The sequence below is a fragment of the Myodes glareolus genome, chromosome 12, assembly GCF_982192425.1.
Source record: "Myodes glareolus chromosome 12, mMyoGla1.1, whole genome shotgun sequence".
Taxonomy (NCBI): Eukaryota; Metazoa; Chordata; class Mammalia; order Rodentia; family Cricetidae; genus Myodes; species Myodes glareolus.
In genome coordinates, this window is record NC_142037.1 from 24,587,552 (window position 1) to 24,614,470 (window position 26,919).

At 40.1% G+C, this 26,919-nt stretch overlaps 1 protein-coding gene across 7 annotated transcripts in view; it reads left to right on the plus strand.

Annotated features, from left to right (window-relative positions):
• Positions 1-26,919, plus strand: part of Cab39l (calcium binding protein 39 like) — a 105,433-nt gene that overhangs the window by 15,843 nt on the left and 62,671 nt on the right. Inside the window, exon 1 of one of the 7 annotated variants that reach the window (XM_085698610.2) lies at positions 7,192-7,352. The exons of 3 other annotated variants lie outside the window; for them this stretch is intronic. Coding sequence is in view for 2 of the 4 variants with exons in the window: in XM_048448173.3 (XP_048304130.3) it covers positions 23,806-23,849 (44 nt within the window). In the remaining 2 variants the exon portion in view is untranslated. 3 more of the 7 variants (XM_085698612.2, XM_048448173.3, XM_048448182.3) reach the window with 3 other exon arrangements.

Sequence of the window (26,919 nt, forward strand, 5' to 3'; positions counted from 1 at the left end):
TCTCGTTTCTTTTTTGTGTTTTTTGTTAGCTTTTGAGAATTTTGTGCAGTATTTAAAAAGTTGTACAATCTTTTTGCAGTAGATGTAGACTATTACAGAGACCCACAACTGGTCAGAATGTAGAGAATAAGTGTGTGGGTCCCTAACTCACAACCTAAGCAGGCCGCAACTGTAAGCTTGCTAAGACTCCATTCTGCCTCCACCAGAAATAGTTCCCAATAGAGCTGTTCTTAGACAGGATGTGAGAGTGAGAGTTACATTATTTATGGGTGTAAAGTTAGAAATTATATATTGATTTAGGAACATGGCAGTTGAAGATTCATCTCTAAGGTCTATGACCGCTCCAGCCATAGATCTTTGGCTAGCTTTGCAGTATCAGACATAAATTCCCTTCTGCTGAGTAGGCTCTAAATCCAATTAGACAGCTGCTTGTTACCCCCAAGATAAAAGTGCCACTATTGCACCGTTGTGGATAGCTTACTGTTCTAAGCATTGCTGTGGTTCATGGGCTTTACAGCTGAGTAGAGCTGCTGATGGCTTCTCTCTCTTGCCAGCTTGCATAACACCCTCTGGAACTGTGAGAGCCAGACCTCAGAGAAGAGGAACCTGGATCAGTTGTGGCTCAATTCCTTGAAGTCCTGTGTCTCAAGTGTGTGATATCTTCAGTATTAGAGTTTTTCCTTCAAGTTCTGGGTAGTAACCAAGGGAAATATTGTTTCGGGAGTCTCTTGACTTCCCTGACAGCAATTTGAAGTAGTTTCTAATGCCTAGATCCAGGGGTTTTGTTAATTTATGGCTCTTGAGGGTCAGCACACTGCCACATGATTTTCTTACTCATGGATCCTAGCTCCAAATCTTTAAGATAATGAGTGTATGACCTGGAATAGCCGCAGAAACCAGGAAAATAAAAAGGAACCACAGTGGGGTGGGGGTGGGAGGGGCAGAGGAAGGAGCTGTAGAGACAGAGATAGTAAGAAACAGGTACTGATGCATGGAGAGTGGGCCCTTGTTCTGTCCCAGCCGCCCAGCTAGCTTACACCCAAAATAACCACACAGAAACTGTATTCATTAAATTACTGCCTGGCCTATTAACTCTAGTTTCTTATTGGCTAATTCGTACATCTTAATTTAACCTATTTCTATTAATCTATGTATCACCACGTGACTGGTTTACCAGCAAGATTCTAACCAGTGTCTGTCTCAGGCAGGAGATCCATGGCATCTGCCACTCTGCCCTACTTCCCAGCATTCAGTTCTGTCTTCTCCGCCTACCTAAGTTCTGCCTTATCAGGCCCAAAGCAGTTTCTTTATTCATTAGCTAATGAAAGCAACACATAAACAGAAGGAACTCCTACACCAAGGTACTATGAAGAGAAAAATGGGAAAGGGAGCTTTGTTAGGATTGAGAGGAAGGAGGAAAAATAAGGGATACCAGGGTTGATTGAAAAAGTCATGGGGAACTATATTATTTTATACTTGAAAATGCATGTATAGGGGCCGGAGAGATGGCTCTGTAGTTAGAGCCCTTGTTCTCCAGAGGATTGAAGTTTCGAAACCAGCACCCACATAACTGGCGCCTGTTTTGCTAGGTCCATGAACTATGGTGCTCTCTTCTGACCTCTACAGGCAACCACACATTAGACAGACACCTATACATAAATAAATAATAAATATGCATATATAATATATAATTATAGGTATAATATAAAAATTTAGCCATGAATGAAGTTATACATGGCTGAATTTCAGTGACCTCCTCATGTACTTTCCATTTCTCCTTTTTCAAACTTAGAATTGAACCTAGGGCCTCAAACTTGCTAAATACATGCTCTACCACTGAACTGTATCCCAGGCCCTCCCCCATTCTTGAATAGGATTATATATAGGGTTATCTGTATCTAACCAAAAACAAATTTAAGCTAATTAACCAGTTTCTTTAGCTCAGGCACAATAAAAACACCCATACACATAAAAATAAAATATAAAATAAAAAATAAAGATATTATTTTTTGTTAAAAGCCAAACAATAAGTACTTTGACGTTGTGAGCCACTTGGTTATCATTGCAGTTACCAAACTTTATAGCATAAAAGCAACTATAGACAATGAATGAAGAACTATGACCAGATTTGGCCCAAATTTGGTTTGCCAAATGCTGTTGTCATAGCACGACAGAAACCATCCTAGGGAATGCTTGTGGAAACACAGGCCAGGAACAACCTGATACCTGGATCTAAGTTAAAGGTAGAGATACTGATGATATTTTAGGCTTTTTGCAAATTGACAAGTGAATTCAGCATAAAACATCACATTACCAGGAGTCAGAAGGTATAATAGCCAGCTTTTTAACATAATCCTCAATGTCTTGATGGTATGCTTACCTTTAACACTTTCCATACCAACACACAGTGGACCAGAGTTGGTATATTGGTTGCATAGAGTGACAGAAATGATAGCATCACCCTGAGATTGTTACGAGGGGTACAGGTTCTTCTTCTTTTCCCACAGAGAACACTTTCTGTGGGAGAGGTCTCATGCCCTTCTGTAAGCAGCTCTGGGAGGGAGGAGTAGGGCAGGCCTTTAGGCTGATTGGGAAGCCCTAGTGGAAAGTCTCCAAATTAAAGATGGTACTTCCCAGATACCTGTGGTCCCCTGGAACCTCAGAAGATGCTTTGAGGCAGAAGACTTCCCAGAGCCCCTTTCAGATTCCTGACAGCTCCAAAGCTGAGTGACACGGTACACACTTCTTGTTTAAAACCACTAAGTTTGGGGTAGTTTATCATGTAGCAATAAAGAACTAATACACTGTTCTATTGCTAGGTGAATTCCTTAAAGTCCTTTACATCCCTCTTTTTATTCTTTTCACATCGGCATAGTGTACATGTATAGATTTGCAGGTTCACTTATATCTGCAGTGTGCATGTGCATGCAGCAAGTGGATAGAGGTTTGAGGTTGGTATCAAGACTCTTCCTCAGTTTATCTTCTGTGTTTTTTGTTGAGGTCTCAGTCAAACTCAGAGCTTAAGAATAAGCTAGTCTAACTAGCCAGCTTGCTGCATGGATCCTGCCTCCCTGGTGAGGCTGTAGTTATAGGTGGGAAGCTCACCCAGCATTTATGTGTGTTCTGTGGGTTCGTTGAAGAGTTATTCTGGTTAGCATGGTAATTTGTTTTAACTGAAGACAAAGGTGATAGAAAAATAATGTTTTGTACATTTGCTGATGTGGTCTACATTTTTCTCTTTATAACTATAACTAATTTATTACTTTATAATTTACTAACTCTTAGTCTGTGTTACTGTTTCTGTTGCTGCGAAGAGACTACAGTAACTCTTATTACGCTAAATCATTTAATTTGAATGCTTACATTTTCAGAGGTTTAGTTTGTTATCATCGTGGTATGGCATAGTGGACTGCAGGCAGACATGATGCTGAAGAGGGAGCTGAGATTCCTACATCTTGATTTGCAGGCAATAGGAAGTGGTCTGAACCACTAGTCATGACTTGAGCATATCTGAGACCTCCAAGCCTGCCTCCACCGTAACACTTTTCTTCCAACAAAGCCATACCTGCTTCTACAAAGCCATACCTCCTAGTAGTGCCACTCCCTATTTTTGTTCAAACTACCACATAGGCTTTTGAAATTTTCAAGATGTTCTTAATTAAAGTTAGCATTGCTGGGGCTGGAGAGATGGCTCTGCAGTTAAAAGCACTGGCTGCTTGTCCAGAGGATCTGGATTTGATTCTTAGCATCCACGTGGTGGATTGCAACTCTAGTTCCAGGGTATTTGAAGCCCTCTTTTGGCCTCCTCCGGCACTAAGTGCATAGAGGTGCACAGAAATATGTGCAGGCAAAGCACCCATACACATAAAATAATAAACATAAATCAAAGACTGCGTTTTAATAAATAGCATTGCTTTGAGAGTCTTCCATAGATAATACTTCCACTCTTACGTTTAATTCTGTGTTTTTATGTAAATAGGGGTTGGATGTGTTCGCTACTATTTGAGTTATTGCCATGTTACTTTCCATAAAGTTGTAGCTGAAGGGTGTATCATCTTTTGTGTCCTCTTTCCCTGTGGTTTTGCTTTCTTCACTTTTATTTATCCATGGTCACCTGTGGTTCAGATGTAGCAGGTAGGAAATCCTGAAATAAATCATTCAAAAGTGTAAGTTGTATAGTGTGATAAGACCTCTTGCCGTCACTCTGTGTCCAGTCTGGGGCAGGAGTCATTCCTTTGTTCAGGGTGTCCACACTTCATCACAGTCTTTGCACTCAGTAAGCATGGCCTAAGGGTACAGGAGAGGATATGCTGCCAGCAGCTTTAAAATCTAATATTATAGTTACCCATTTTGTCATGTTATTGTTAATCACTTAATCTATAAAGTAAACTTTACCACAGATATGTACATAGAGGAGAAAATCAAAATAGACAGGGTTCACTGTTATCTAAACCACCCAGATATCCACTAGGTGTCTTGGAAATTATTCTCTCCTTATATAGTGGGGGACTGTTGTAAATTTGCCTGCCCTTGGAATTTACCAAATCATTTAGCTAATGTGCCTACAACACATTTTTCTGTGTCTTGGTTCACTTGTTGTATTCCTACTTAGAAATTATTCTCTTGATCCAACATAATTGAATTTTTATATTCATCTTTATATGTATATAACAAATGCGTGTGTAGCTTGTACACATGCATGTATTTTCATATGGAGTATTTGGGGGTAATGGGATATATAGTCTTATAATTCATCCTGTCTTTTTGCTTTATTAATTGTACAGAAAATTCAATGTTTTCAAATATCTGAGCTTGTTATTTTTCTTTAAGGTCACAGTTTCTTTCAAAGTAGTAAGTGTAGAAAATTATGGGTGTCTTTGTGATTTTTTTTTAATACATATCTCAGTCTCACGTGTCAATTCTGCCTATTGTTTCTAGAAAGTTCTTACTTATGTCTATGTCTTTTAAAAAATTTAAATTGTTTTATTGTGCTGGTATCTTTATTGTAATTTAGAAAAAGTGAGAGAAAGACACTATACAACAGAGTTCATAAGGAGGGATTTTTATTAAGGGAAAGGGGCCATAAAAAAAAGAGGGAAGGGGAGTGGGAAACGCCCCCTGGGTACAGGAGCAGCAGAAAAGGAGAGAGACTGATGGGAGGTGGGCAGGGCCCCTAAAAGGGAAGCCTAGTGAATGAGCACAGGAGGTGCTCTTAGTGGCTGCAGCTGAGGACAGATCCTGTCAGGACCCCAAGGGCAGACCTACATGTATGTCCATGCACCGAGTATATAGCTGGTGCCTACAGAGGCCAGAAGGGGGCATTAGATTCCCTGAAACCGAAGTTATGGACTGTTAGAACGCCTGCCATGTCAATGCTGAACCTGAGTCTCTGCAAGAGCAGCCAGTGCCCCGCTGTTCATCTGTTTCTCTCTGAAGGTCCATGCTATGCTCTCCTGGCTGAGACCTTTTACCCTTTGTGTTCAGGATTTCTCTGTATATCTTCTGCAGTGCCAACTTGCTGGTGATGAATTGATTTAGTTTGTGTCTTGAAATGTTTCTTTTTCTCTCACTTGATGTTTAATGTAATTTTGCTAGCTACAACAATGTTCATTGACATCATTTCAGATTTGTAATACATTATTCCATGGTTTCCATCTTTTCAAGTTTCTCTTTAGAGGTCTGTAGTGTAAATAAGTGGGCATTTTTCTTACAGCATTTAATGCTGCTATTGTTTTAAGGGTCGCATTAGAAGGATGTATCATTTACATAGCTTCCTAGTGATCTGCCAGTATCCACCCTTTTGGTCTAATCAGAGTAAAACATTGTGGCTCATAGATATTGTTTAACTGTATAAATACAATTTTTTTTGCTTCCTTTAGAAAAACACTGTCAGCTGCTATTGCCCAGCAGTAAGAGGGCATACTCTGGTTTTTGAAAAATCAGTACAAATTGAAGAATTTATCCCATTATCTGAAAGAGAACTTGCCTGATGGTGCCCTTGTTACTGGTAGTTTAAATGGCTTCCTTAAATTTTGGAGTTCCAAACTTGGGACAGACACAAACCATCCTAGAGAGCTATTATGCTTTTGTTTTTTTTGTTTTGTTTTGTTTTTTTTAATGAAACAGGATTTTATTGGGTAGTCTGACTGGCCTGGAACTCTAAATGTAGACCAGACTGGGCTTGAACTCACACAAATCTGGCTGGTTTTGCCTCCCAAGTGCTGGGATTAAATATGCATGAAGCACACCTAGTGTCCTTTTTGAGAGTATGCAAAGCACATTAACATTTGTTGTCAAAATTATGAGCTCACAGCTCGGCAGTGGTGACCCACACCTTTAATCCCAGCACTCAGGAGGCAGTAAAGTGGATCTCTGAGTTCAAGGCCAGCCTGGTCTACAGAGTAAGTCCCTCCAGCACAACCAAGGCTATACAGAAAAACTCTGTCTTGAAAAAAACAAAAACAAAATTAAGAGCGATTAGAGATAGGCAGTCTACCATCTTTGCTCAGAACATGCAAGATTAGGGATTTATGGTCCTAGTGCTGGCCAGCAAGTCAGTGAGGATTCCCCACCATCAGTTGTACCTGTGTACCCTGTGGGGCGGTGATGATCACAGCCTTCAGAGTCATGAGACTCCTTAGGCCTTGGTGAAGGCACCACTCTCCTGTCTTCTGGAGCTCTGCCCAGCTCCGCAATAGGTTGTTCCTTTTTGTTGGAGTTTAGGACAGCTGTTTCTGCAGTGTCTTATTTTTTTTTATGTATTGTATACTGGGCTTCCTTTTTGAATAAAGTCTGTGGCCCTAAATCCCTGGCTGTGGATGTTCTGAACAAAGATGATAATTTGTCTGTCTGTATCTTTCTATCACAATCATTATAAATTTTATATGCTATATTCATCTTCTGGGAATGGTTGGTTCTTACAGCCTGTGATGGCTGTTCTTGGTTGTCAGTTTGACTACCCCTAGAATTAACTAGAATCCAGAAATGGAGGGCATGCCTTTGAGGAATTTTTTTTTTTTTTGGCTTGGTTTGAAGTGGGTGGATTCACTTCTAGTCCTGACCTTTGAGGTGGGAAGACACACTCCTTTGATCCAGGTCTTGAGGCAGGGAGACACACCTTTAATCTTGGACACACCTTCTACTGGAATCCTATAGGCTGTAGAAGGAGGAAGCCTTTTCTGTTTTCCTTGCTTGCAAATCCTTCTTTCGCTGGCATTAGAGCCTACTTCTTTGGGATTCCAGTGTTTGCTGCAGATCAGCTGAGATATCCAGCCTCATAGACTGAGCAACTTCTGGATTCTTGAACTTTCCATTCATAGCCAGCCATTGTTGGGTTAGCTAGACCACATCCTGTAAGTCATTCTAATAAATCCCACATATATCTTTATAATATATATTTATTATAATATTTTATATGCATTGTATATAATTATGCTTATATATTGTTTACATATTGTGTGTGTGTGTGTGTGTGTGTGTGTGTGTGTGTGGAGAGAGAGAGAGAGAGAGAGAGAGAGAGAGAGAGAGAGAGAGAGAGAGATTCATTCTATAAGTTCTGCTGCTCTAGAGAACCTTGACTTCACAGTCAACTTTCTGTGGTTTTTGTCTTAACTGAGTCCTGGAAAAGATCATGGTGACCATCCTTATATTCTTAGGAACATCTGGATCTGAATCAGTATGTTTTCCATAAGTTTGATATTGCCCTTGTAGCCAAGATAAAGGGGTCCTTGATTGACCTACCTTGTAGATTCAGCATGGTAGGTCATAATTTGTGTCTTAATAATATGCAATTAAATAACTTCAACAATATCAAAGTGTATCAGCTATAATTTATGAAGTGTTCTGTGGGGCTTGTGCTTTAATTACATGCATGCTAGTTTTTGTTGGGGCTTGAGTGAGGTGTACTTTTTTATTATGGGACATGGTGCAGGTGGAAGAGGTTTGCTCAGGGAGGGGATCAAATTCTTCTCACTTGGAACCAGGCTGCTGCTCTGTGTTTGTTCTGAAGCCTCTTTAGAAGGAATAACATGTTCTGCTCTTCCTGTGACCCAGGTTAGATACCTCTGCTCGTCCGTAAGTAGCAAGACAATGCGATAAAAGCACGACTCTCCTAGAATATAAGGTTTAGCATACATTCTCTTTTATTATGAGGCAAGTTGCCAGCTGTCCCTGTTCACCTGCCTGCCATGGCGTGCACACACACACACACACACACACACACACACACACACACACACTCATATACACACAAAATAAATGTAACAAATTTTTTAAATAGAATATTTTGAACAAATATTTGTTTGTCTCACTATGTGTCAAGCACTATTCTAGATGTTGAGAATGGGGCAATAAACAAAGCAGACAGAACCAGCCCTCACACAGCTTCTATCCTAGAGGCATTGACATCAGCTCTTAGCTTCAACAGGACCCTTCCTGAGCATGGAGTTGTAACAGAAACACAAACCTTCAGGCTCACTAAATAAAATGCATGCATAAGATACCATGGCTATGATGGTTAATCTTCATTATCAACTCAATGGTATTTAGAGTTACCTGCATGGCTGTGGTCATTGACAGAGAAGTTGAACAGAGCAGGGAAGACCACAAATGACTTGGTGTCCTGGACTGAAGAAAAAGGAAATGAGGAAGGCAGCTGGGTGCCAGCATCCATTTCTCTCTGACCTCTGACTGCAGACATGTGACCCACTCTTTCACAGTCCTGTCACCAACCTTTCCTGCTGGTGAAACCACAAACCAAAATGAATCCTTCCCTCCTTGCATTGATTTTATGTAAAATATTTTGTCCTATTGGTAAAAAAATAACTAAACAATATTGGAAAAGGCTTATTTTGTAAGAGCCCATGTTTTTTTCTATGTTTTGAAACAGAGTCTACCTGTGTACCTCAGGCTGGCTTTGAACTTGGTACAATCTTCCTGTCTTACTGTGCTAAGGGCTAGATTTACAAGCATGAGCCACTGTGCCCAGCAGAATTCATATTTTGTCTTAAATGGCTATTTATATGTTTATCTCTTGTTTTTGAAATGTATTAGTTTTTATTTATGAATGCTATGATAGAGAGTTTGGTTATATAAACATAAAAGAAAAACACAAAAAAGTCATCCATAATCTTAACTGTAACTGGAGGTTTCTTGTCCTACCTCGTCCTGCAGCTGCTTTTAAAATAACAACTCAGGGGCTTAATATTAATTACATACTGTTTAGCCTATTAGCTCAGGCTTATTATTAACTAGATCTTACCATTTAAATTAACACTTTTCTATTAGTTTATATTTTACCATGAGGCTTGAGGCTTCTTATCTCACATCTGCTTCTCCAGTGGCTGTTTGCATCTCCCACTACTCTGCCTTCTTTCTCCCTGTATTCAGCTTGGCTTTCCCGCCTAGCTATAATCTGCCCTGCCATAGGCCAAAGCAGCTTTTTTATTAACTAATGGTGATAAAGCATATTTACCATATACAGAGGGGCATCCCACATCATCTCCTCTTTTCTGTCTAATTAAGAGTAAGGTTTTAACTCTAACATAGTAATATTACATAAACAAAGTGGTTATTAAGGAAGAATTATAGTTGCAATATTTAGTCTATTTGTATTAAACAAAATTAAAGAAAATACTCTATCATCTGTTCTCTCATTGTGAGTCTAATGTTTCATATGCAATTTGTTGTTTATCATAACTTAGGAAAACTATAATTATAACTATCTCATCTTCAACTCCATCAAAGGCCCCAGAAGGCTGTAAATATTACCTAAGTAAACAGGAAATACATTGTAAGCAGCTTTCAAAACTCTAGAAATGACAGAGATAACTGGCTGCCTGGACAGTCACCCAAAGTAATTCTGTAAGATCAGGACATCCATCTTCAGCCTATATGCCTTGCGTATCTGGCAGATTTTCCAGTGAAGCAGGAAATTTGAAATTGTCACACTTATATTGGCAGTTTGTTAGTCATTTTTTTCTGTATCCTGCAGAATGTTTGGCAGTCTCTTCCATGAAGCAGGAACCCTGAAAGACTGTCCCATCTTTCTTTGGCAAGTTCAGCAGTTATTTTCTTGTGGGTCCTGCATGTCTAGTTTATACAGCACACTATCAAGCAGTCTAAGCAAGAACAGTTTCTTGTCCAAATGACTAACCTTGCCACATTGAAAGCAAACTCCATAAGAAGCTTCTTTGATGTCCATCATCCTCTTGAAGAAACTGATGCTCTCTTTCACTGTCAAATAAAGTCTAAGTTCTTAAAACATTTTAGCTATGTTCTATAGGTCTTTGAAGTGTTTGAAGATTACCTATCCATCTGAAATACATCTCTGCATATCTAGAAAATCAAACTAACATGACCAACTATAAGTTTGAGTATTATAGATGACTATTAATTTGTATTTCTTTACTCTATATTACATTTTAAATAAGCTGCACAAACATAATGCCTTAAACAAGAGTAGAAATATACATACAGTATAACATACATACAGTTTAATTGACCTTAAATTTATATCAGTAAGCCAAAATCCATTCCAATATAATGTATTTTGAGATTAAGTTATTTTCTAATTAAAGTAGATTCAACAATCTGCCTTTTTTCATCATTTCTATATCATATCCCCCTTTTTTCTTTAGAAAGAGATGGACAATGACCATAATGAAAACAAACATACGCAATATTTTGGGAATTTAGGTGTAGTTTTTTTATACTACTTCCTGCTGGTTGGGGGCACTGGTAATATTATGGGGATACTGAGAAAATTTAGAATTATGTTTAAATCTTGACTGTAGTAGTCTGTGAGGATGCATTGTCTCAGTCAGTTGCCTGTTCTGGATGTTGGCTCACCTGGGCCATTACTCCCACGGAGACCTCTCAGGGTCTCTTACTTGATCAAACCATATTATCCTGGAAGAAATCCATAACTTCTCATCTTCTGGGGAAACAAAAACAGAACCTCAACATATCCTTAGACCCAAATTTTGAAGTCAAGATACCTTTTTTTGGTTTAGCTTAGCAGCCCCCACAATGAAATGTCTCTCTGCAGTTAGCTCATTAATAGTCAAAAAATCTAAAGAAAACACAGAATTATACATAATCCAGGATCTATGTATTTTCTGTTTTTATGTGACTTATTATAATTCTCTATGCTGTGACAGAGAATTTGGGTAGTATAGAAAAACATAAAAAACTAATCCATAATCTTAACAATCAAAGAACAGTATCATTAAAAACTTATTATATTTCCTGTTAGTATTTCAGCTGCATTAAATTGTGTGTATATGTAATATACATATGACTGCATGTACATGCACATATGCAGTTGCATGTATATATGTGTACATAATTTGAATTTGAAGGGCTGGAGATGTAACTCAGTGATAGAGCAGTTACTCAGCACGTGTGAAGCCCTAGAATCGATTCCTGGCACTAATAAAAAGGGAGAGGGAAGGAAGAAGGAAAGAAAAACAAAAAAATTAAGAAACAAAATTAATGTATTTCCAATTTCTGTCCTATACTGGGGACTGATCCATAAGCCAACATGCGGTAGGGCATTGCTCTGCTGCTCATTTCCTTTTCCTAACTTTCACCTTTCCCTCAGAGTGGTATACGCTTCTCTAAATTGTCCTTTGTCACAGACTTCTTTGGGATTCTTTAGAGAACACTGTGCCATAGTAAGCTTACAAAAACTCTGGAAAAGACTTCAACGTGATGGAACAATAATGGAGAATTAGTGAGATTCAGTTCTCAAATCACACTGGCTATGCAGTGCATTGCAGAAGGCTTTGTGTATAGCTAATTTGAGAAGCAGTTCTAGATGTAAGTTTTCAGAATTCTTGATAAGATTATATTGAAAACAGTGGGTAGTTTGGGGTTTTTTCCTATATGGTTACCAACTTTCAGGAGTCTACATCAGTTGTAAGAAAATGACTATTTCTCTTAGATGATCATTTCTTATAACTTGAACATAAATCTTGATTTGTGCTCCTGTTATAAGTGAGTATAGTATAAATTAGGAAAACAAACCTAAATGGCTTAAAGAAATAGTTGGGATTCAACAGTGAACACCATGCTGCTTTTTTAAAGGAATGAAGATCTAGCAAATCTAGTGTGAAGAAATCCAAGATCTACTCTAAAGAAATAAAAATAAGTTATAAAGCAGTCTGTTCAGTTTTAGAGACTTATCTCATTATGAATTCAAACAAGCATGTATGTGTGTGCCCAAGTAAAAGGTCTGCAGGGCAGCGGGCAGCTGGTACTTGTGGGTGATTGGAGTGCAGTGAAAAAGAGAGCAGGGCGTTTGCAAACGGTGGACAGGGTGTCAAACAAACACAGTCTAGTTCTGTTTTGTTTTGTTTTGTTTTGTTTGTGTTTTGTTTTTCAAGACAGGGCTTCTCTGTAGCTTTGAAACTCACTCTTTAGACCAAGCTGGCCTTGAACTCACAGAGATCCACCTGCCTCTGCCTCCTGAATACTGGAATTAAAAGCATGTGGTTCTTAAGGACTGTATATTTTGGAATTTAAAATGCAAAAGACTTTTTTTTAATCAACTAGGAAAAACTTTATTTTGTGTTTGAGTTGTGGAACAAGATGTAGTTCTGACTGCAGTTAGAAAAGCTATTTTCTGTGACTGACAGTTTTGAAAAGAAGTTGTGCGTAGGACTTCCTGAATGTGATCCTTTGGAAGTCAAGGCAGGAGGACAGAAAATGAGTTCCGGTCCTCGTTCCGGGGTGAGCTCCTACTTACTCTGAGCTCAGTGCCACATATACTGACCATGGAGTCCACTATGATTGTTTTGTAGAGGGTTTGCTGTTGTGTGAACTTTGGATAGGCTTTATTCAAATACTGTGTTTATTTATGGCTGTGTCCCATGTTTCCATGCTGTCTAAAGTATTCCTATTACCAATTTTTAACTTTGCTGAAGGAGACACTCTGAGACTGGTTTCCCTTGACATTTTCAATTGAATTTTAACTCAAGGTTTTCTGTCCTTTTATTCAGCCTCCTCTTTTTCCGGTTGTTTTTGGTTTTGTGAGGGTTTTTTTTCCCCTGTATTTTTATTAGATCCTATTTTTGGTCTTGCTTTAGAGCATCAGATTTATTACAGTATTGATATGATTGTACAGAAAGGGAATATTGTAGGTATTTTGTAGTATAGTATACAGTATTGTAGAGTATTGTAGGAATTTTAGAAAAGTGAAAGTTTGTAAGAACTTAGAAAATTAGCGTTATGCTAATATAAAAAGAAAAGGTATATTCTCCACAGGGTGAGACTTAACTTTTTTTTTTTTGAGACTTACTTTTTTATCTCCATTTATTTTTAAGATTTGTTTTTAATTATGTGTAGGTATTGGTATGTGCTTGCATGCATACAGGTGCCCTTGGAGGTCAAGACCAGAAGAGAAAGTTGGATCCCCAGAACTGGAGTTGCAGGGGGTTGTAATCCATGCTGAGACTCAAAGTTGGGTTCTTTGGGAAAGCAGAGAATGCTCTTAACCGTTGAACCATCTCTTCTACAGCCTCTTTGTTTATTTATTAAAGGGTATTTTATAGTTTTGACCTGCCCATATACTCTTTTATTAAAATGTATTTTTCATTCTTACCTTAACAACTGAAGAAAATGGATCCAGGAACAAAAAAAGAATAATGAATATTGTTACTATGGTCTGTGGATATAGTACTGAGCCCATTCTGTTGGTTATAATGCTGGTATGTTATTTTTGAAATTGAGAACTTAATGGAAAACCACAGCATGTATTTCACTTAGTGTTGTGATATTGTTCGGAATTGTAACTGTTGAATTCAGTATATGCCATACATGAATTGTATTCTTTTTTTTCATATGTTTTGTTTCTGATTTTTGAGAAGAACAGGTTTACCTAAGTGCATTCTATTCTATGATTTGGGTTCTACTTTTCAGGTTGGGGGAACAGAAGCCAACATGTGCTTCCTAACTTCGTTCCTCTTACCTGGACGCTGCCTGTCCTCACACTTTCCTTCTCACTGAAGAGAGACTGCAGACGTGGTGGTACACCCTCCTAACCTCAGGAGGTTGAAGCAGCAGTCAATAACTCTACGAGTTCAAGGCAGCTGGAATACGTAGAGAGAGCTAGAGAGAGCTTGTCTTTTCAGGAATTTAGAGAACGTGACTTCTTAAGAAGTCCCTTTTGTTTTCGTGAGTGGTTCTTTGAAGGCCCCCTTTCCTCTGATACTGTGTGTGGCCTTGAAGCAATTAAAAGTGGACACTGGAGTCAGTGCTCTCCGCAGTCAGAAGCGAACACTTCCTGTTCTTGAAGGTCTCTTCCCGACAGCAGTGATGGTGTAGTATGCTTTCTGCTCGTTCCTTTTGTGGCCGCTGTGTCTTCGCTACTGTTTTCTCAGCCCCATAGTTTCTCATACTCCACTGGCTGAACAAGCTGTCCATCTGGGTCTATTGCTCCTTCAGAGTCTGTGCCTGTGTCTGTTTGTCCCACTATAGCAGGAAGACAGTTATCCTGGAAAGAGAGGAAAAGAATCACTTCTCAGGTACAAATACCACCAATTAGAAAGGGATATTCCATGATTTGTTTGTTATTCAGCTTCTTCCTTCCCAAAAATAGCCGTAGCAGATGGGCAGTGAGCCAGGAGAAAACAGAACAGTTAAGTTTTGGGATAGTCCCAAAGCATTCATCCTTCAGAGGTTTCTCCATATTCTGATTTTATGAAAGCCAAATTAAATATCTAGGGCCACACAGTTGACTCTTCCTAAAATGAAAATGAAAAGAAAGAAAAGCTAGAGGCATCTCCACATACAAATGTCCCGGCAGTCTGCCTGGAGAAAAGGCAGCGGCAGGTTCTTTGCTCTGTGGCTCTTTTCTTGTGTCAGGCTATTGCAGAATAAATCCTGTGCTCTATATCAGCCAAAGGTAAATCCATAATAGTTTATATCTATGCTCTGTTGCTTAAGGATTCGAAAATTATTGAAATGAAACACGAGTGGAAAGTGAGAGTGTGCAGGACAGTGGGAGGTGTTAGAGCGGCCCACGAATGAAGAACATACACTACTCCCCTAAGAGCCAGAGTGTGGTTCCTAGCACCATGTCAGGCAGCTCACAACCAGCTCCAGGGGGGCTGTCACCCTCCTCTATTTTTCACAACACCTGCACGCATGTATCCATACCCCTCACAGACCTGCACATTCACCTAATTGAAAATTAAAGTCTTTCTGAAAATTAAATTTTAGAAAGACAGTGGGGAGAAGAGAGATAAATGTCATTTTAAAAGCCAAAGGTTTGTGTTTACGCATTTTAGAAGCGTCTGACCATGGGTCTCCACAATTTTAATATATCTCATAGTGTAAAACATACATGTATTTTATGAAGGTAAAGTACAACAGTCGTTTTTGATATAACTTGTTTTGAGTATAAACTTGCTGTATTACATACAATTGCTTTATTTGAGAATAATTAGAGCATAATGTAGGTATCTTGTGTGCTTTGGGGCAGTTTCAGAGGTCTCCATAAACACACACACACATAGACACACACACACCTACCTACTTGTTTGATAGGAAAGATCTCAGACGGGAACACCAACAGTGCCTGTCAAAAGAAACACATTTCCTCCCTTATAGGGTGGGCTATGTATGTTGATGTTTCTCCATCTTTGCTTGTTCATATATGTCTTAGTGTTCTATTGCTATGAAGAGATATCGTGTTCATAGCAGCTCCTATAAAGGAAACCATTTCTAATGTGGCTGACTTACAGTCTCAGAGGTTTGGTTCATTGTCCTCATGGCAGGGAGCACGGCAGGATGTGAGCAGAGATGGTAGCTGAGAATCCTACGTCTGGATTCACAGGCAGCAGTTAGAGAGAGACTCTGAGTTTGGCATGGGCTTCTGAAACCTCAAAGCCTACCCTCGGTGACACATTTCCTCAACAAGGCCACACCACCTAATTCCTGTCATTGAATGTGTGGGGAGGGCAGTAATTTTATAATCTAGGTATAGCCAGCCAACAGGTTGGGGTGAGCACACTGTTAATCTCATCTGGAAAACTTGCTTAATGTTAGGCAGAACTGTTCTTGAAAGTATAGATTTGGGAAGGGATAGGAATGGTTGCTTAGTAGCTAGATTGGACTGGAATAGCAGTACGCGAGTGTGACCAGCTGTGTGCTCCTTGCAGGTAAATCATGGTGCATATATATGATCTTATATATATGTTCCGCTTAATGTCTGACAGGAAGCTAACAGAAGATTTAAGTTGTTCTTTCCTCAGCCCCTAGGGCCATATAATAGAAGCCTCTCAATATATCCCTTTTTGACCTTTTAGGATTCTCAATCTCATACCACTCGTTTATACCTAGTAGCCAGGTGGTTCCATGGTTAAGGCCAGGGTCCTGATTCAAAGACTGACACAGTTATCAAGAGGCTTTTGAGATATTGATGACCGAGGGTCTATCAGAACCATCACCATGTGGAGAGAGCACAACTGTGAATGGAGAAAGTTCAGGAGATAGGAATGCAGAGAAATAAGCAACTCCGTGACGCTCTTTAAGCTTGAACTGAGTCAGCTTTTAATCCAGGCTTTCTCATTTTTGTGACTGTGGACATTTTTGTCTGGATGATCCTTCGTTGGGGATGTATTTTTCTGATTACAGGATGATTACCACTACACCTGGGCTTTTCTCTGTAGATACTAGCTATGACAATTAAAAACATCTTGAAACATTATCAAGTGTATAGTCTCTTTTTGTTGTTTTATAACTTAATGTTTTAGTCTTTTTTTCCTTTGACACATTGCTAGATATTTGTAAATTTTATCAAATTTTTTTCAAAGGATCTATTTTTTTCATTTATTTCTATTTTTCATTTAGTTGATATGTTCTTTATTGTTTCTTTGGTTCTTGCATTGGTTTAGTTTCTTTGTTGCACACGTGCATGTTTGTATGTATGATGCCCCATATGTGGTACATGTGCTCATATGAATTATTCTTGTCTAGCTTACCCATATGAAAGGTGAGGTCTTTAGAAGCCCATGTTCTTTTTTCTATATGTTTAAATGTGAAGCGTGTCTCTAAATTACACCAGCAGGCAACAGATGGTCGTATTTGGTAATTTTGTTTTCCATTAGTTATAGTACTTTCTAATTTATCTTTCTCCATTTTTTTGAAGACTTATGGATTTTTTGATAGTGTGGTGTTTACTTCTCAAATATTTGGGAGTTTCTCAGACACACTTTATTACTTACTTGAAAGTTATTATGACTTAAGTTGTTATTTAAGTTCAAGTGTATCTTCAAGCTTTTTGTGTATTGTGGAGTATGATGTGTCTTGATAATCAGCCCAAATACATTTAGAAAGAATGTGTGTTTGCTTTTGTTTCATCTTCTGTATACCTGCGGATAGTCTAACACTTGTCCTGTGAATTATTGAGAAATGACTTTATATTTTAGACTATAGCTGTAGATTTTTACTCTTTTAGTTCGCCCATTCTTTTCTTAATGTATAGGCACAAAATATTTAGAATGCTTGTGACCTTAATGGATTGACTCTTTTGTAAGTGTCATTATCCTAGGTAATAGTCTTGCCTGAAAGTAAAATAAATGGGTTTCTTGTAGACAGCATATAGTTGAATCTGGTCTTTCTTTCTTTTCTTCTACTTTTTTTTTCTTTCTTTCTTGAGACAGGGTCTCACTCACTACGCATTCCCAACTGACTTGAGCCTGTAAATCCTAGCACTTAGGAGGCAAAGAGGCCGGAAGATCTCTGTGAGTTCAAGGCCAGCCTGGTCTACAGAACAAGTTCCAGGACTGGTGCCGTAACTACCGGAAAGCTCTGCTTGCACCCCCCACCAAAAAAAACCCTCTTAAGTTGGTGTATGTGTATTGGCCAAGGGGCAGAGGTGTGTGCCAGGTTAAAAAAACAACTTGCAGAAATTGATTCTCTTCTTTTACCATATGGGTCCTGGAAGTCAACTCAGGTCATTAGGTTTGACAGCAAGCACCTTTTCCTGCTGAGCTATCTTGCTGGTCCTGAAAGGTATTTTCAAAATAAGGAAAAATATGTTTTATTCTTTCTAGTGTTTTTTATTGCTTTGTGCAGGTTTCGTGTAATTGCGATGATTTTTTATGCCTTCAGAAGGGACCTCAGTTTGTTTGTTTGGGGTCCAGGGTCTCTTGTGTAGCCTTGGCCATCCATTATGTATGTATAACTCAGTATGCCTTCCGAGTACGGGGATTAAAGTGTGTGCCGCCACCACCAGACTCTCCTTTACCGTTCCTTATGGTTCTGGACTGGCTAATGATCATATCTTCATTTCTGAAAGAAATTGACAGCTATTTCCTTTCAGTTCTTTGATGTCATTACTCTGATGGCTCTTCATGTACCATGTGTTTGATGCTTGCTATTACATGTTTCTTTGCATGTAGTGTGACTGTTTTTTCTTCAAGTACTTTAGTGATATTCTTAAGTGATTGGATTATAGTGTTCATTGGAATTAGTTTCTTCTTGTTTCTTACATTTGGTAATTTTTGAACTTGGATTTGTGTATTTATGGTTTCATGAAAATTTGAAAACAGCACTAAAAGATTGCTCAGTAGGTAAAGAAAGGCTTTGTCAACAAGACTTATGACTTGAGTTTGATTTCTGGAAACCACATGGTGGCAGGAGAGAACTGAGACTTGCAGGTTGTCCTCTGCCTCATACACATGCAATAGTGGGTTTGCCCATGCACCATGAATAAGTAAATATAATTACAGTTTTTTTAGACATTCGTTCATTTTTTTTTCCTCAGGCATGCTTTGTGTTTCCTATTCTGTTTCTTCTTTTGAGATCCAAATGCTATATTTATTCTTTAGTCTGATTGGGGTTTCCCATAGTTTAAGAATGCACTATTCTTTGGTTTGTTGGAAATGGTTCTTCTCTTAATGTTTTATTTTGATAACGGATTTTGTAGCATCTTCAAAAGCCAGCTTTTCTTAACCTAAATTACCTTGCCTACCTTTTACCTCTGAGCTTTTACCTTTCTCTATTTTTGTATTTCTTCTCTTTCCTTTTTTGGGGGTTGTGGGTGGGTTTTAGACAGGGTTTCTCTGTGGAGCCTGTCCTGGAACTAGCTCTTGTAAACCAGGCTGGCCTTGAACTCACATTGTATTCCACAACACATTGCCATGAGGCCTCTGTCAGCTCCAGGCCTCTGGTTGCTGCTACAGAACCAATAATGAATTCCCACTGGGGCTCCTCTTGGATATCCTATTGTTGTCCTGTATCATGGGGATCCTGTTGTTTTGGATCTGTAGGTTCATCCCCTTCACATGCTCCAACAGTTAATAGACTATGTGGATGTTGGGGTGGGCCAATACCTAGCCCTGGTTCTGGGCCTGGGTAGTAGCTGGTTTGGTCAGCTCACCAGCATTCCCTCATCCTTACTACCCACTGGCTACAGTGAACGAGAAAGCGGCCTCTGCTTCCCATATGGGCAGCTCACTAGAGCTGGCCCTGATGTTGGCGAAGCAGGTGTAGCCAGTGGGGGTCGGGGCTAGTTCTCCCACTCTTGTGACCTTAGTGCCACCTAGCTCTCTCCTCTGCTATAAGTGGTAATGGGTGAAAGGGGGAGAACATCTTTTCCTCACCCATGTCAGCACATGGTAGGCGAGGGGAAGCAGGGTCAGCTCTCTTGTTCTCACACCCTCAGGGTTGGCTCACCTACATCACTGACCGCAGGATTAGCTTTAGTATGCTTCCCAGAGAAGGTTTGGTGCCATCTTTCTGGGGTGGTGGGGAGAGGGTGAGCTGTCCCCTGAGGGGTTTGACCAGTTCACCGGCTGTAGTATCAGGCAAGAGGCAGGGCCAGTGAGGGGTGGGGCTGGCTCTGCACAGCATTGTTCCAATGACCCCATGTTAATTCGGGCAATGGACATCACCACAGACCCAGCAGCAGCTTGGGCCCAGACACCCAAGCACCGTGGCCCCTGTGGCAGCACAGACCATTCAAATCAGCACATCCCCATGGCAGCATGGCCCCAGGGCACCAGCGTGGTCACAGATGGCTAGCCAGACCCCGGCATCCACAGAGCCCTTGGTGGCAACTGGAGCCACGCACACCATCCAGGACCCCAGTTATCACGGGGCCATAGACCCTGACATGGCCCTATGCAGTGACCTCTGACTGGACGACACCATGGTCCCTGGTGGCAGCATGGCCCTTGGATACACTCATGACCATAGGTTGCAGCCCAGATCCCGAGCATTTATGTGGCTTTTGGTGGCAATACAAGCCACAGACATTACAGACCCTGGGTTTGGTAGGACCATGGGCACAGCCAGGATGTCACCATGGTCCCAGATGGCAGCACAGCATCAGCATGGCCTTCGGACACCAATATGGTCCCGGGTGGTCCCAGACCCCCAGCATGGGCATGGTCTTCGACTGTCTCAGGAGCCACAGACATCCACACAGACCCTGGCTGCAGCAGGGCCATGGACGCAAACATGGCCCCAGTTGACAGCCCTTGTCACCCAGTTGGCTTGACCCTGGCAGCAGCACAACCGTCCCTCAGCCACCAACATGGATACAGGTTCCTTGCTGCCCAGACCTCTAGAATCCATTTGGGCCCTAGCACTAACATGGTCCAGGGATGTAAACACAGACCCCAGCCACAGCAGGACTGTGGACCCAGATGTGGTCCTTGACAGCCTGGGCCAGCTTGGCCCCAAGTGGCTGTGCATGCCACCCAGATTGGTGTGACCCCCACAGCAGCACAACCCTCAGATACCAATAGGGCCACAGATGAAGCCCAGTCACAGCCCAGGCCCTGATATCTCCCTGGACTCGAATGCCCCTCTGGCCATTCATATCAGCTCATTCCTCACCACCCTCACCTCTCCAGATCTGCCTCTTCCTAGCCCACAAACCATTCTGCCTCTCCCTCTCTTCCATATCCCCAGCCTGTACTCTTTCACCACATTGATGCTCAGCTGCCCATTGCCTGGACTCTTAGTTGGGTCACAATGGCACTTGACTGACTTGTCGCCCCAGCCACAAGGTATAGCGTGGAGCTGTTGTTCTTCCTCTCTCCCATATCTAGGCCTAGCCACCAGGTGGGCTCCTGGTTTATTATGACCCCTACAGACTCAGAAGTGGTGAGGGGAGTGGGCACCACCTGTGTCCACCAGTGAATCAGGCCTGAGTGGGGCCAGCGACTTCTGGTTATAACGTCTGTTTCTATTACTGTGGTCAGAGAAAGAGGCCCATCCCATTTTGTCTTTTAGAAAAAGTAAAATCGACGTCTTTGTGGCCTAATAACCTTCTATCTATCTATCTATCTATTTATTTATTATGCAATATTCTGTCCGTGTGTATGCCTGCAGGCCAGAAGAGGGCACCAGACTCCATTATGAGATGGCTGTGAGCCACCATGTCGTTGCTGGGAATTGAACTCAGGACCTTTGGAAGAACAGGCAATGCTTTTAACCTCCGAGCCATCTCTCCAGTTCCTTCTAATAACCTTCTTACTAAGTCTGTGTATTCATATGAGAGGGGCAGTGGGGCCTGGAGTGGAGCCCTGGGCCTTTGTAGATGCAGGATAGACTGAGTAGGCGAGTGCTCTGCCCTCAGATAGTGCTCTGCACCCATGCTTATCCCCTATGGATCTTACTTTCTACAGTGAGTTTCGAAGCCATGAGGTCTTCTGATTTTAAAGACACTTTAAAACATTTACCTTGAGGTTTTTTTAAGAACCACCCTTACAAATTCTGAATTTCTTTGATTGTGGTAGGACTCTTGAGAATATATCCAGGGTACAAGGCACTTAATGGTCCTTACCAATTTAGAATAATTTGCATTGGACATCAAGAACTGGTCATGTCTGTTAACCCAGCACTTGGGAGGCTGATAGGAATTCAAGGCCAGATTTGACTTAAACATTGAGGCCTTGCTTTGAAAGGTGAGAAAAAGGAAGGAAGACTTACAGACTAGGACATAAAATTGATTTATTTTCAATTGTGATTGAAAGAATAATTTTTGGCTAATCTCTAGATAAATTTGATACCTGTTCTTAGATGGTAAGAAATATCTAAATAATTATGTATAGTATACTTAAAATTCAAAACTATGTGTTAGCTGGGACTTTGGCTCAATGATAAGGCGCTTACCTAGCACTCAGAAACCTCTGGATTTGATTGCCAGCTTGGGAAAACAGAATTTACTACCCCCAACTTCACTGCTTTAAATGAATTTCATTTAGTATATATATTCCATTTATTTATTGTGTGTATTTGTGCATGCGCCACTCTGTACGTGTGGTCAGAGGACAACCTGCATTGTCAGTTCCTGCCTCCTGCTGTTTGGTCCTGAAGATTGAACTAGGCTTAATGGTGGTCACCTTTATCTTCCTCGCTGTCCCACTAGCCCAGTAATCTCTATTTTAAAGCCAAATTTTATATGCTTATTTTTCTTCAGGCATTTAAACAGCTATTTAGAGATAGTTGCACTTTAATTGAGCTCATACTCTTAGAGAAACTAGTTCTGTCGAGGATTAGTGTCTGAGTGATAGGTCCCATAACTACTGTTGTCAGGTCCGTAAGTGGGAGTTCTGTCGGGAGGAAAACCAAGGACTTTTGCATATTGGAGGCTGGAACTCCAAAGCAGCTGTAACTGGCTTCAGTACAGAGCTGGGAATTCAATTCCAAAGAATCCTGAAAATGTCGTCCGAGTCACCTTTCCACTCTACCTTCCTCAGAGCCTAGTCTCCAAGTCATAATTTGAAGGTGTTTTACTATACAAATATGGATGTGAGAATTTTTAACTGTTCTCTGTGGCCTTTCTAGTACTCACTGAATAGGTATAGCAGAGCTTGACCACAAATGCTTAGGTAGAAAACTTTCTGTTGAAATAGTTGCGTCTAGTTTGCAATAAAACATAAGAGACTCTAGTTAGATTTCTGATGTCTGTATTTTTCTGTGTTCTTATAATTTTTTTCATTATAACTGCAAGTGTTAACTCTGCATCTGAAAACAATGTGCTAAAAGATTGATTGCATTTTTATAAAAAAATTACACTGTTAAAATTCAGTTATTAACACTCTGAAGTCTCCCTTGTTTTCTGGTTACATTGGTAGTGCCTGCATATCTCCTCACTGCACGTTCTCATTGTGACAGAGCATCCTCCCTGAGGAGCCGACACATTAGCAGTCAGGTCTCTTATTGTTACTGTCAGTGAGCAGTTGCTGGGAATCTACATTTATATTTTTAAGTAAGATGGTCGAGCCAGCTTAATCATTTGACAAAATCCCATACAGGAATTGGTTCAAGACGTAAAGGGAAAAAGTGATGACAAATTATTGTTTATCTTCAGACTTTTCTTTTTGCCCGATAATTAATTTTGCCTCTGTTAATTGCTTTACAGGCAGTCTTGTAACGTTACACAGCAGGGGCGGAAGGGAGGGGAAAAGGAGCTGTGACTGTGGTGTGCGTCTCAAGCCCCGTGCTAGAGAGGGAGAGCGAGCGAATAAGCAAGCTGGTTTGACCAGAAACAGAACTGCCTATGACAGATTAAGAGACAAGCAAGGCTTGGAATCCGAGAGCAAGCAGAGTGGAAATTTACTGCGGCTCTCTGTGAGTGTTCAAGTGATCATTTTCTGCTAACGTTTTCCGGTGGTAACTGTTACTCTTCAGAGAGTCAGAAAGTCCAGGCAGAATTGTGCAGTCTTTCTCCACCACACTTGAGTAGGAGGAGGCATCCTTTATTAAATGGAAGAGAAAAGCTACTTCATCTGAAGTGCTTTGACCCCGAGACAAGAGCTGTCTTCAGCACCTCACCATGGCTCTATGTTTTGTTGCTTAGACACGCTGGGGAGTTTCTATAGCCCTTGGTGAGTAACCGCAAGGTTTTCTGTGTTGGTTTGGGATGAGGAAAGTGAATTAATAAGAGATAATTGAGTTCTACAGCAATGCTTATATGTTAAATTGGACTGTTGCTTGTTTCTCTGCACGATGAACTGCTGTTACTAGGAGAGGTCCGGAAAAACAACAACTACAAAACAGTACTTCTCTGTTGCCTAAGGCACTTGAATCCTTACCAACTTTTCTGTGTCCTCCAAATATCTTATTTTGGAAATGGTTTTTTATTTACAGTTTCCAAAAATAGTGGCAGTTTCTGTTCTTCATGTTTTTCTATCAAGTGTTTGAAAATTTGGTTCTATCTATATATTGTCAGGAAATTTAAAGCTATTGTCATGGTGTTTGATATTATAAGTTACTATGAATTACATCCTTCCACCATAATTCAGCTTAAAGTATTGCTAGCATTAATTGAAAGTACATATAATTTAAATGTTAGATGCTACTATAAAACCCAAAGTAACACCTGATTTTTCCAAAGTTCTGTGAGGAAAATAAAAGGGAGATAATTTACCTATATAATTTATCATTGGTGTAAGATGAATAAATATTCATTTTTGAGTTAAACGAGTTAGGCATTTTCTTCTTATAGTGAAACCAAGTTCCCATATAGTCGGTCATGTAGCTCGCTTGCAGAGAATATAACTAGAAGTATGTGTGTAAAGAGAAAAGAAAGTAAATTCTTAACTGTGTTTATTTACATTCCAATGGAGCCTTCATTTGTATAATCTTTAAAAGGATATTGTATATTCTCTACAACTGCATATAGGTGTAGACATATGTATTATATAAAAAGGTATGCATATAAAGTGTGTGATTATTCTCCTGTAGAAGGAAGTATATATTGTTAACTATTAAATTGATTCATTGCATAAAGACAACTATTTTGAGCAAAGTTTCTATTCTACCCTGTGCAGCCTCAGGAAATATGTGCCTTAGGTTATTGATCCAAGTGAGTCTCTTAAGGCAGAAAACATTAATGAAAATGAAGATTCCTGCAGAGAGCCAGTAAACTCTGGGCAGGCGTGGAGCCTGGACATAAAACAGCTTGCTTTTCCCAGTAGCTCCTCTGTCCTACGTGTACAGAAGCCTGTAGAACAGGTTTTCTTTTGTGGCTTTTTTCCCCTCCAGTTTGTTGATCTAACATATAAGAAGCAATTCAGTTGGCCTGCGGAAACTTCTGAACAAACTCTTAAACGATTAAAGTCAGTATTTTTATTTCCTTATATAATCTCAATACTCCATCCTTAGGTGGATGGAATTTACATTAAACTTGACAATCTTCTGGGGAAAACTGCTTTAGTAATTTGCTAGTGTTACCTAGTGATGTCACCATTTCTTAAGCACACAGTAATGTAAACACGGAGAGAAAGAGTATGCCATCGCAGTTTACAAACGCCTTATTTCAGGAGCTCATTCGTGAGCAGACTGCTGAGGGTAAGAGCCTGTTTCCCTGGGAAATCATTCATCAAGTGGCTGTTAGCTTTTTATTTTAGGCTGAGAATGTAATTTATCCATGCTATAGAAAGACCATTATCACCTTTAAAGAGACTAAAAAGTCAGTTCTAGTGCCAAAACCAAATGAGAAACAACTGTGGCAAGGTGCTTATTTCTGCTACGTATCAATGCTTAAAGAACAGCAAGTATGGTACGAAGTCAGTATGTTTGGAAGGGTGCTTAAATGGGATTCTTAGTTATTTCCAAAGTTGGTTTCAATTTTTCTAGTGCCCAATCTAACATTGCTGTCAGAGATTTCTTTTGGTATATAAAACGTTCTAGCCTTTGCTTCTCTGTGTAGCAATTCTGGAGTCCAGTACAGTGTGAGTAGCACATTGTAGGCACCTGATAAGATTACCACCTGAGGACTGGCCTGTTTCTTTGGTCTACATCAATGGAATGGAGAAACTGGTGAGATGCTTAGTTGGTCCGGTGCTTGCCACCCCAGCACCCTCTTAAAAATCCAGGTGTAGGGGGCCAGAGAGATGGCTCAGAGGTTAAGAACACTGACTCTTCTTCCTAGAGGTCCTGAGTTCAATTCCTAGCAACCACACAGTACCTCACAACCATCTATAAGATTTGGTGCCCTCTTCTGGTCTGCAGGGATCCATGGGGCAGACCGTTGTATACATAATTAACAAATAAATCTTTTTTAAAAAATTTACAAATCCAGGTGTGGTAATACACTCCTGCAATATTAGTACTGGGGAGGTGAATCCAGGATTCCAGTGCTTGCTATCCAGCTAGTCTTGTTGAATTGCTGAGCTGCTGAGCTCCATGTTCAATTAGATACCCTGTCTTAGTAAAATAAGGTGGAGAGAAATAGAGGAAGACGCTTAACATTAACCTCTGGCCTCCGCTTGTATGCATACTTATATGCATACCCACTCACACATACATATGCATACGTGAACAACACACACAGACTTTTCCCACAAGAGGGAGGAGAGAGAGAGAGAGAGAGAGAGAGAGAGAGAGAGAGAGAGAGAGAGAAATAGCTTTCTCAAAGTGTCCAAAGAAGTATAGGGGCCCAAAGGCACACATTTTCCATTATAAGAAAGAGATGGCCTGAAGTGGATGGATTGAATTATGAGATATGAACAAGCAAAATAGGACAGAGTGGTCATAACTGACAAAGACTGTAGCACATCTAGGTGGCAGTCCTGAGTTAATGGACTTGGTGATGAGAGGAAGCCAGGGTATGTGTTAAGTATCTTGACTACATGAAACATTTTGAAGTCAGAAGTCAGGTGTCAACTCAAAGGGATTACCTATTTCATATATATAGTAGGAACAATATGAAGAAATGTGGCCTACTTGAAAAATTCAGATTAACTCTATCCAAGTTTAACTATCCAGTTCAGTTAGATTGGACCTGAAATTTTCTTAAAAGTGTTCATACACAAAATACCTAAAATATGAAAGCTAGCAGTACCATCGATGTGTTTTGTGAGCCAATAAATAGTTGTAGGCTACACTTAGCTGGAATCACCCTTTCTTTCTTCCATTCCAGAATAATTTAAAAGTAGTGATTTTGAGTTGTCC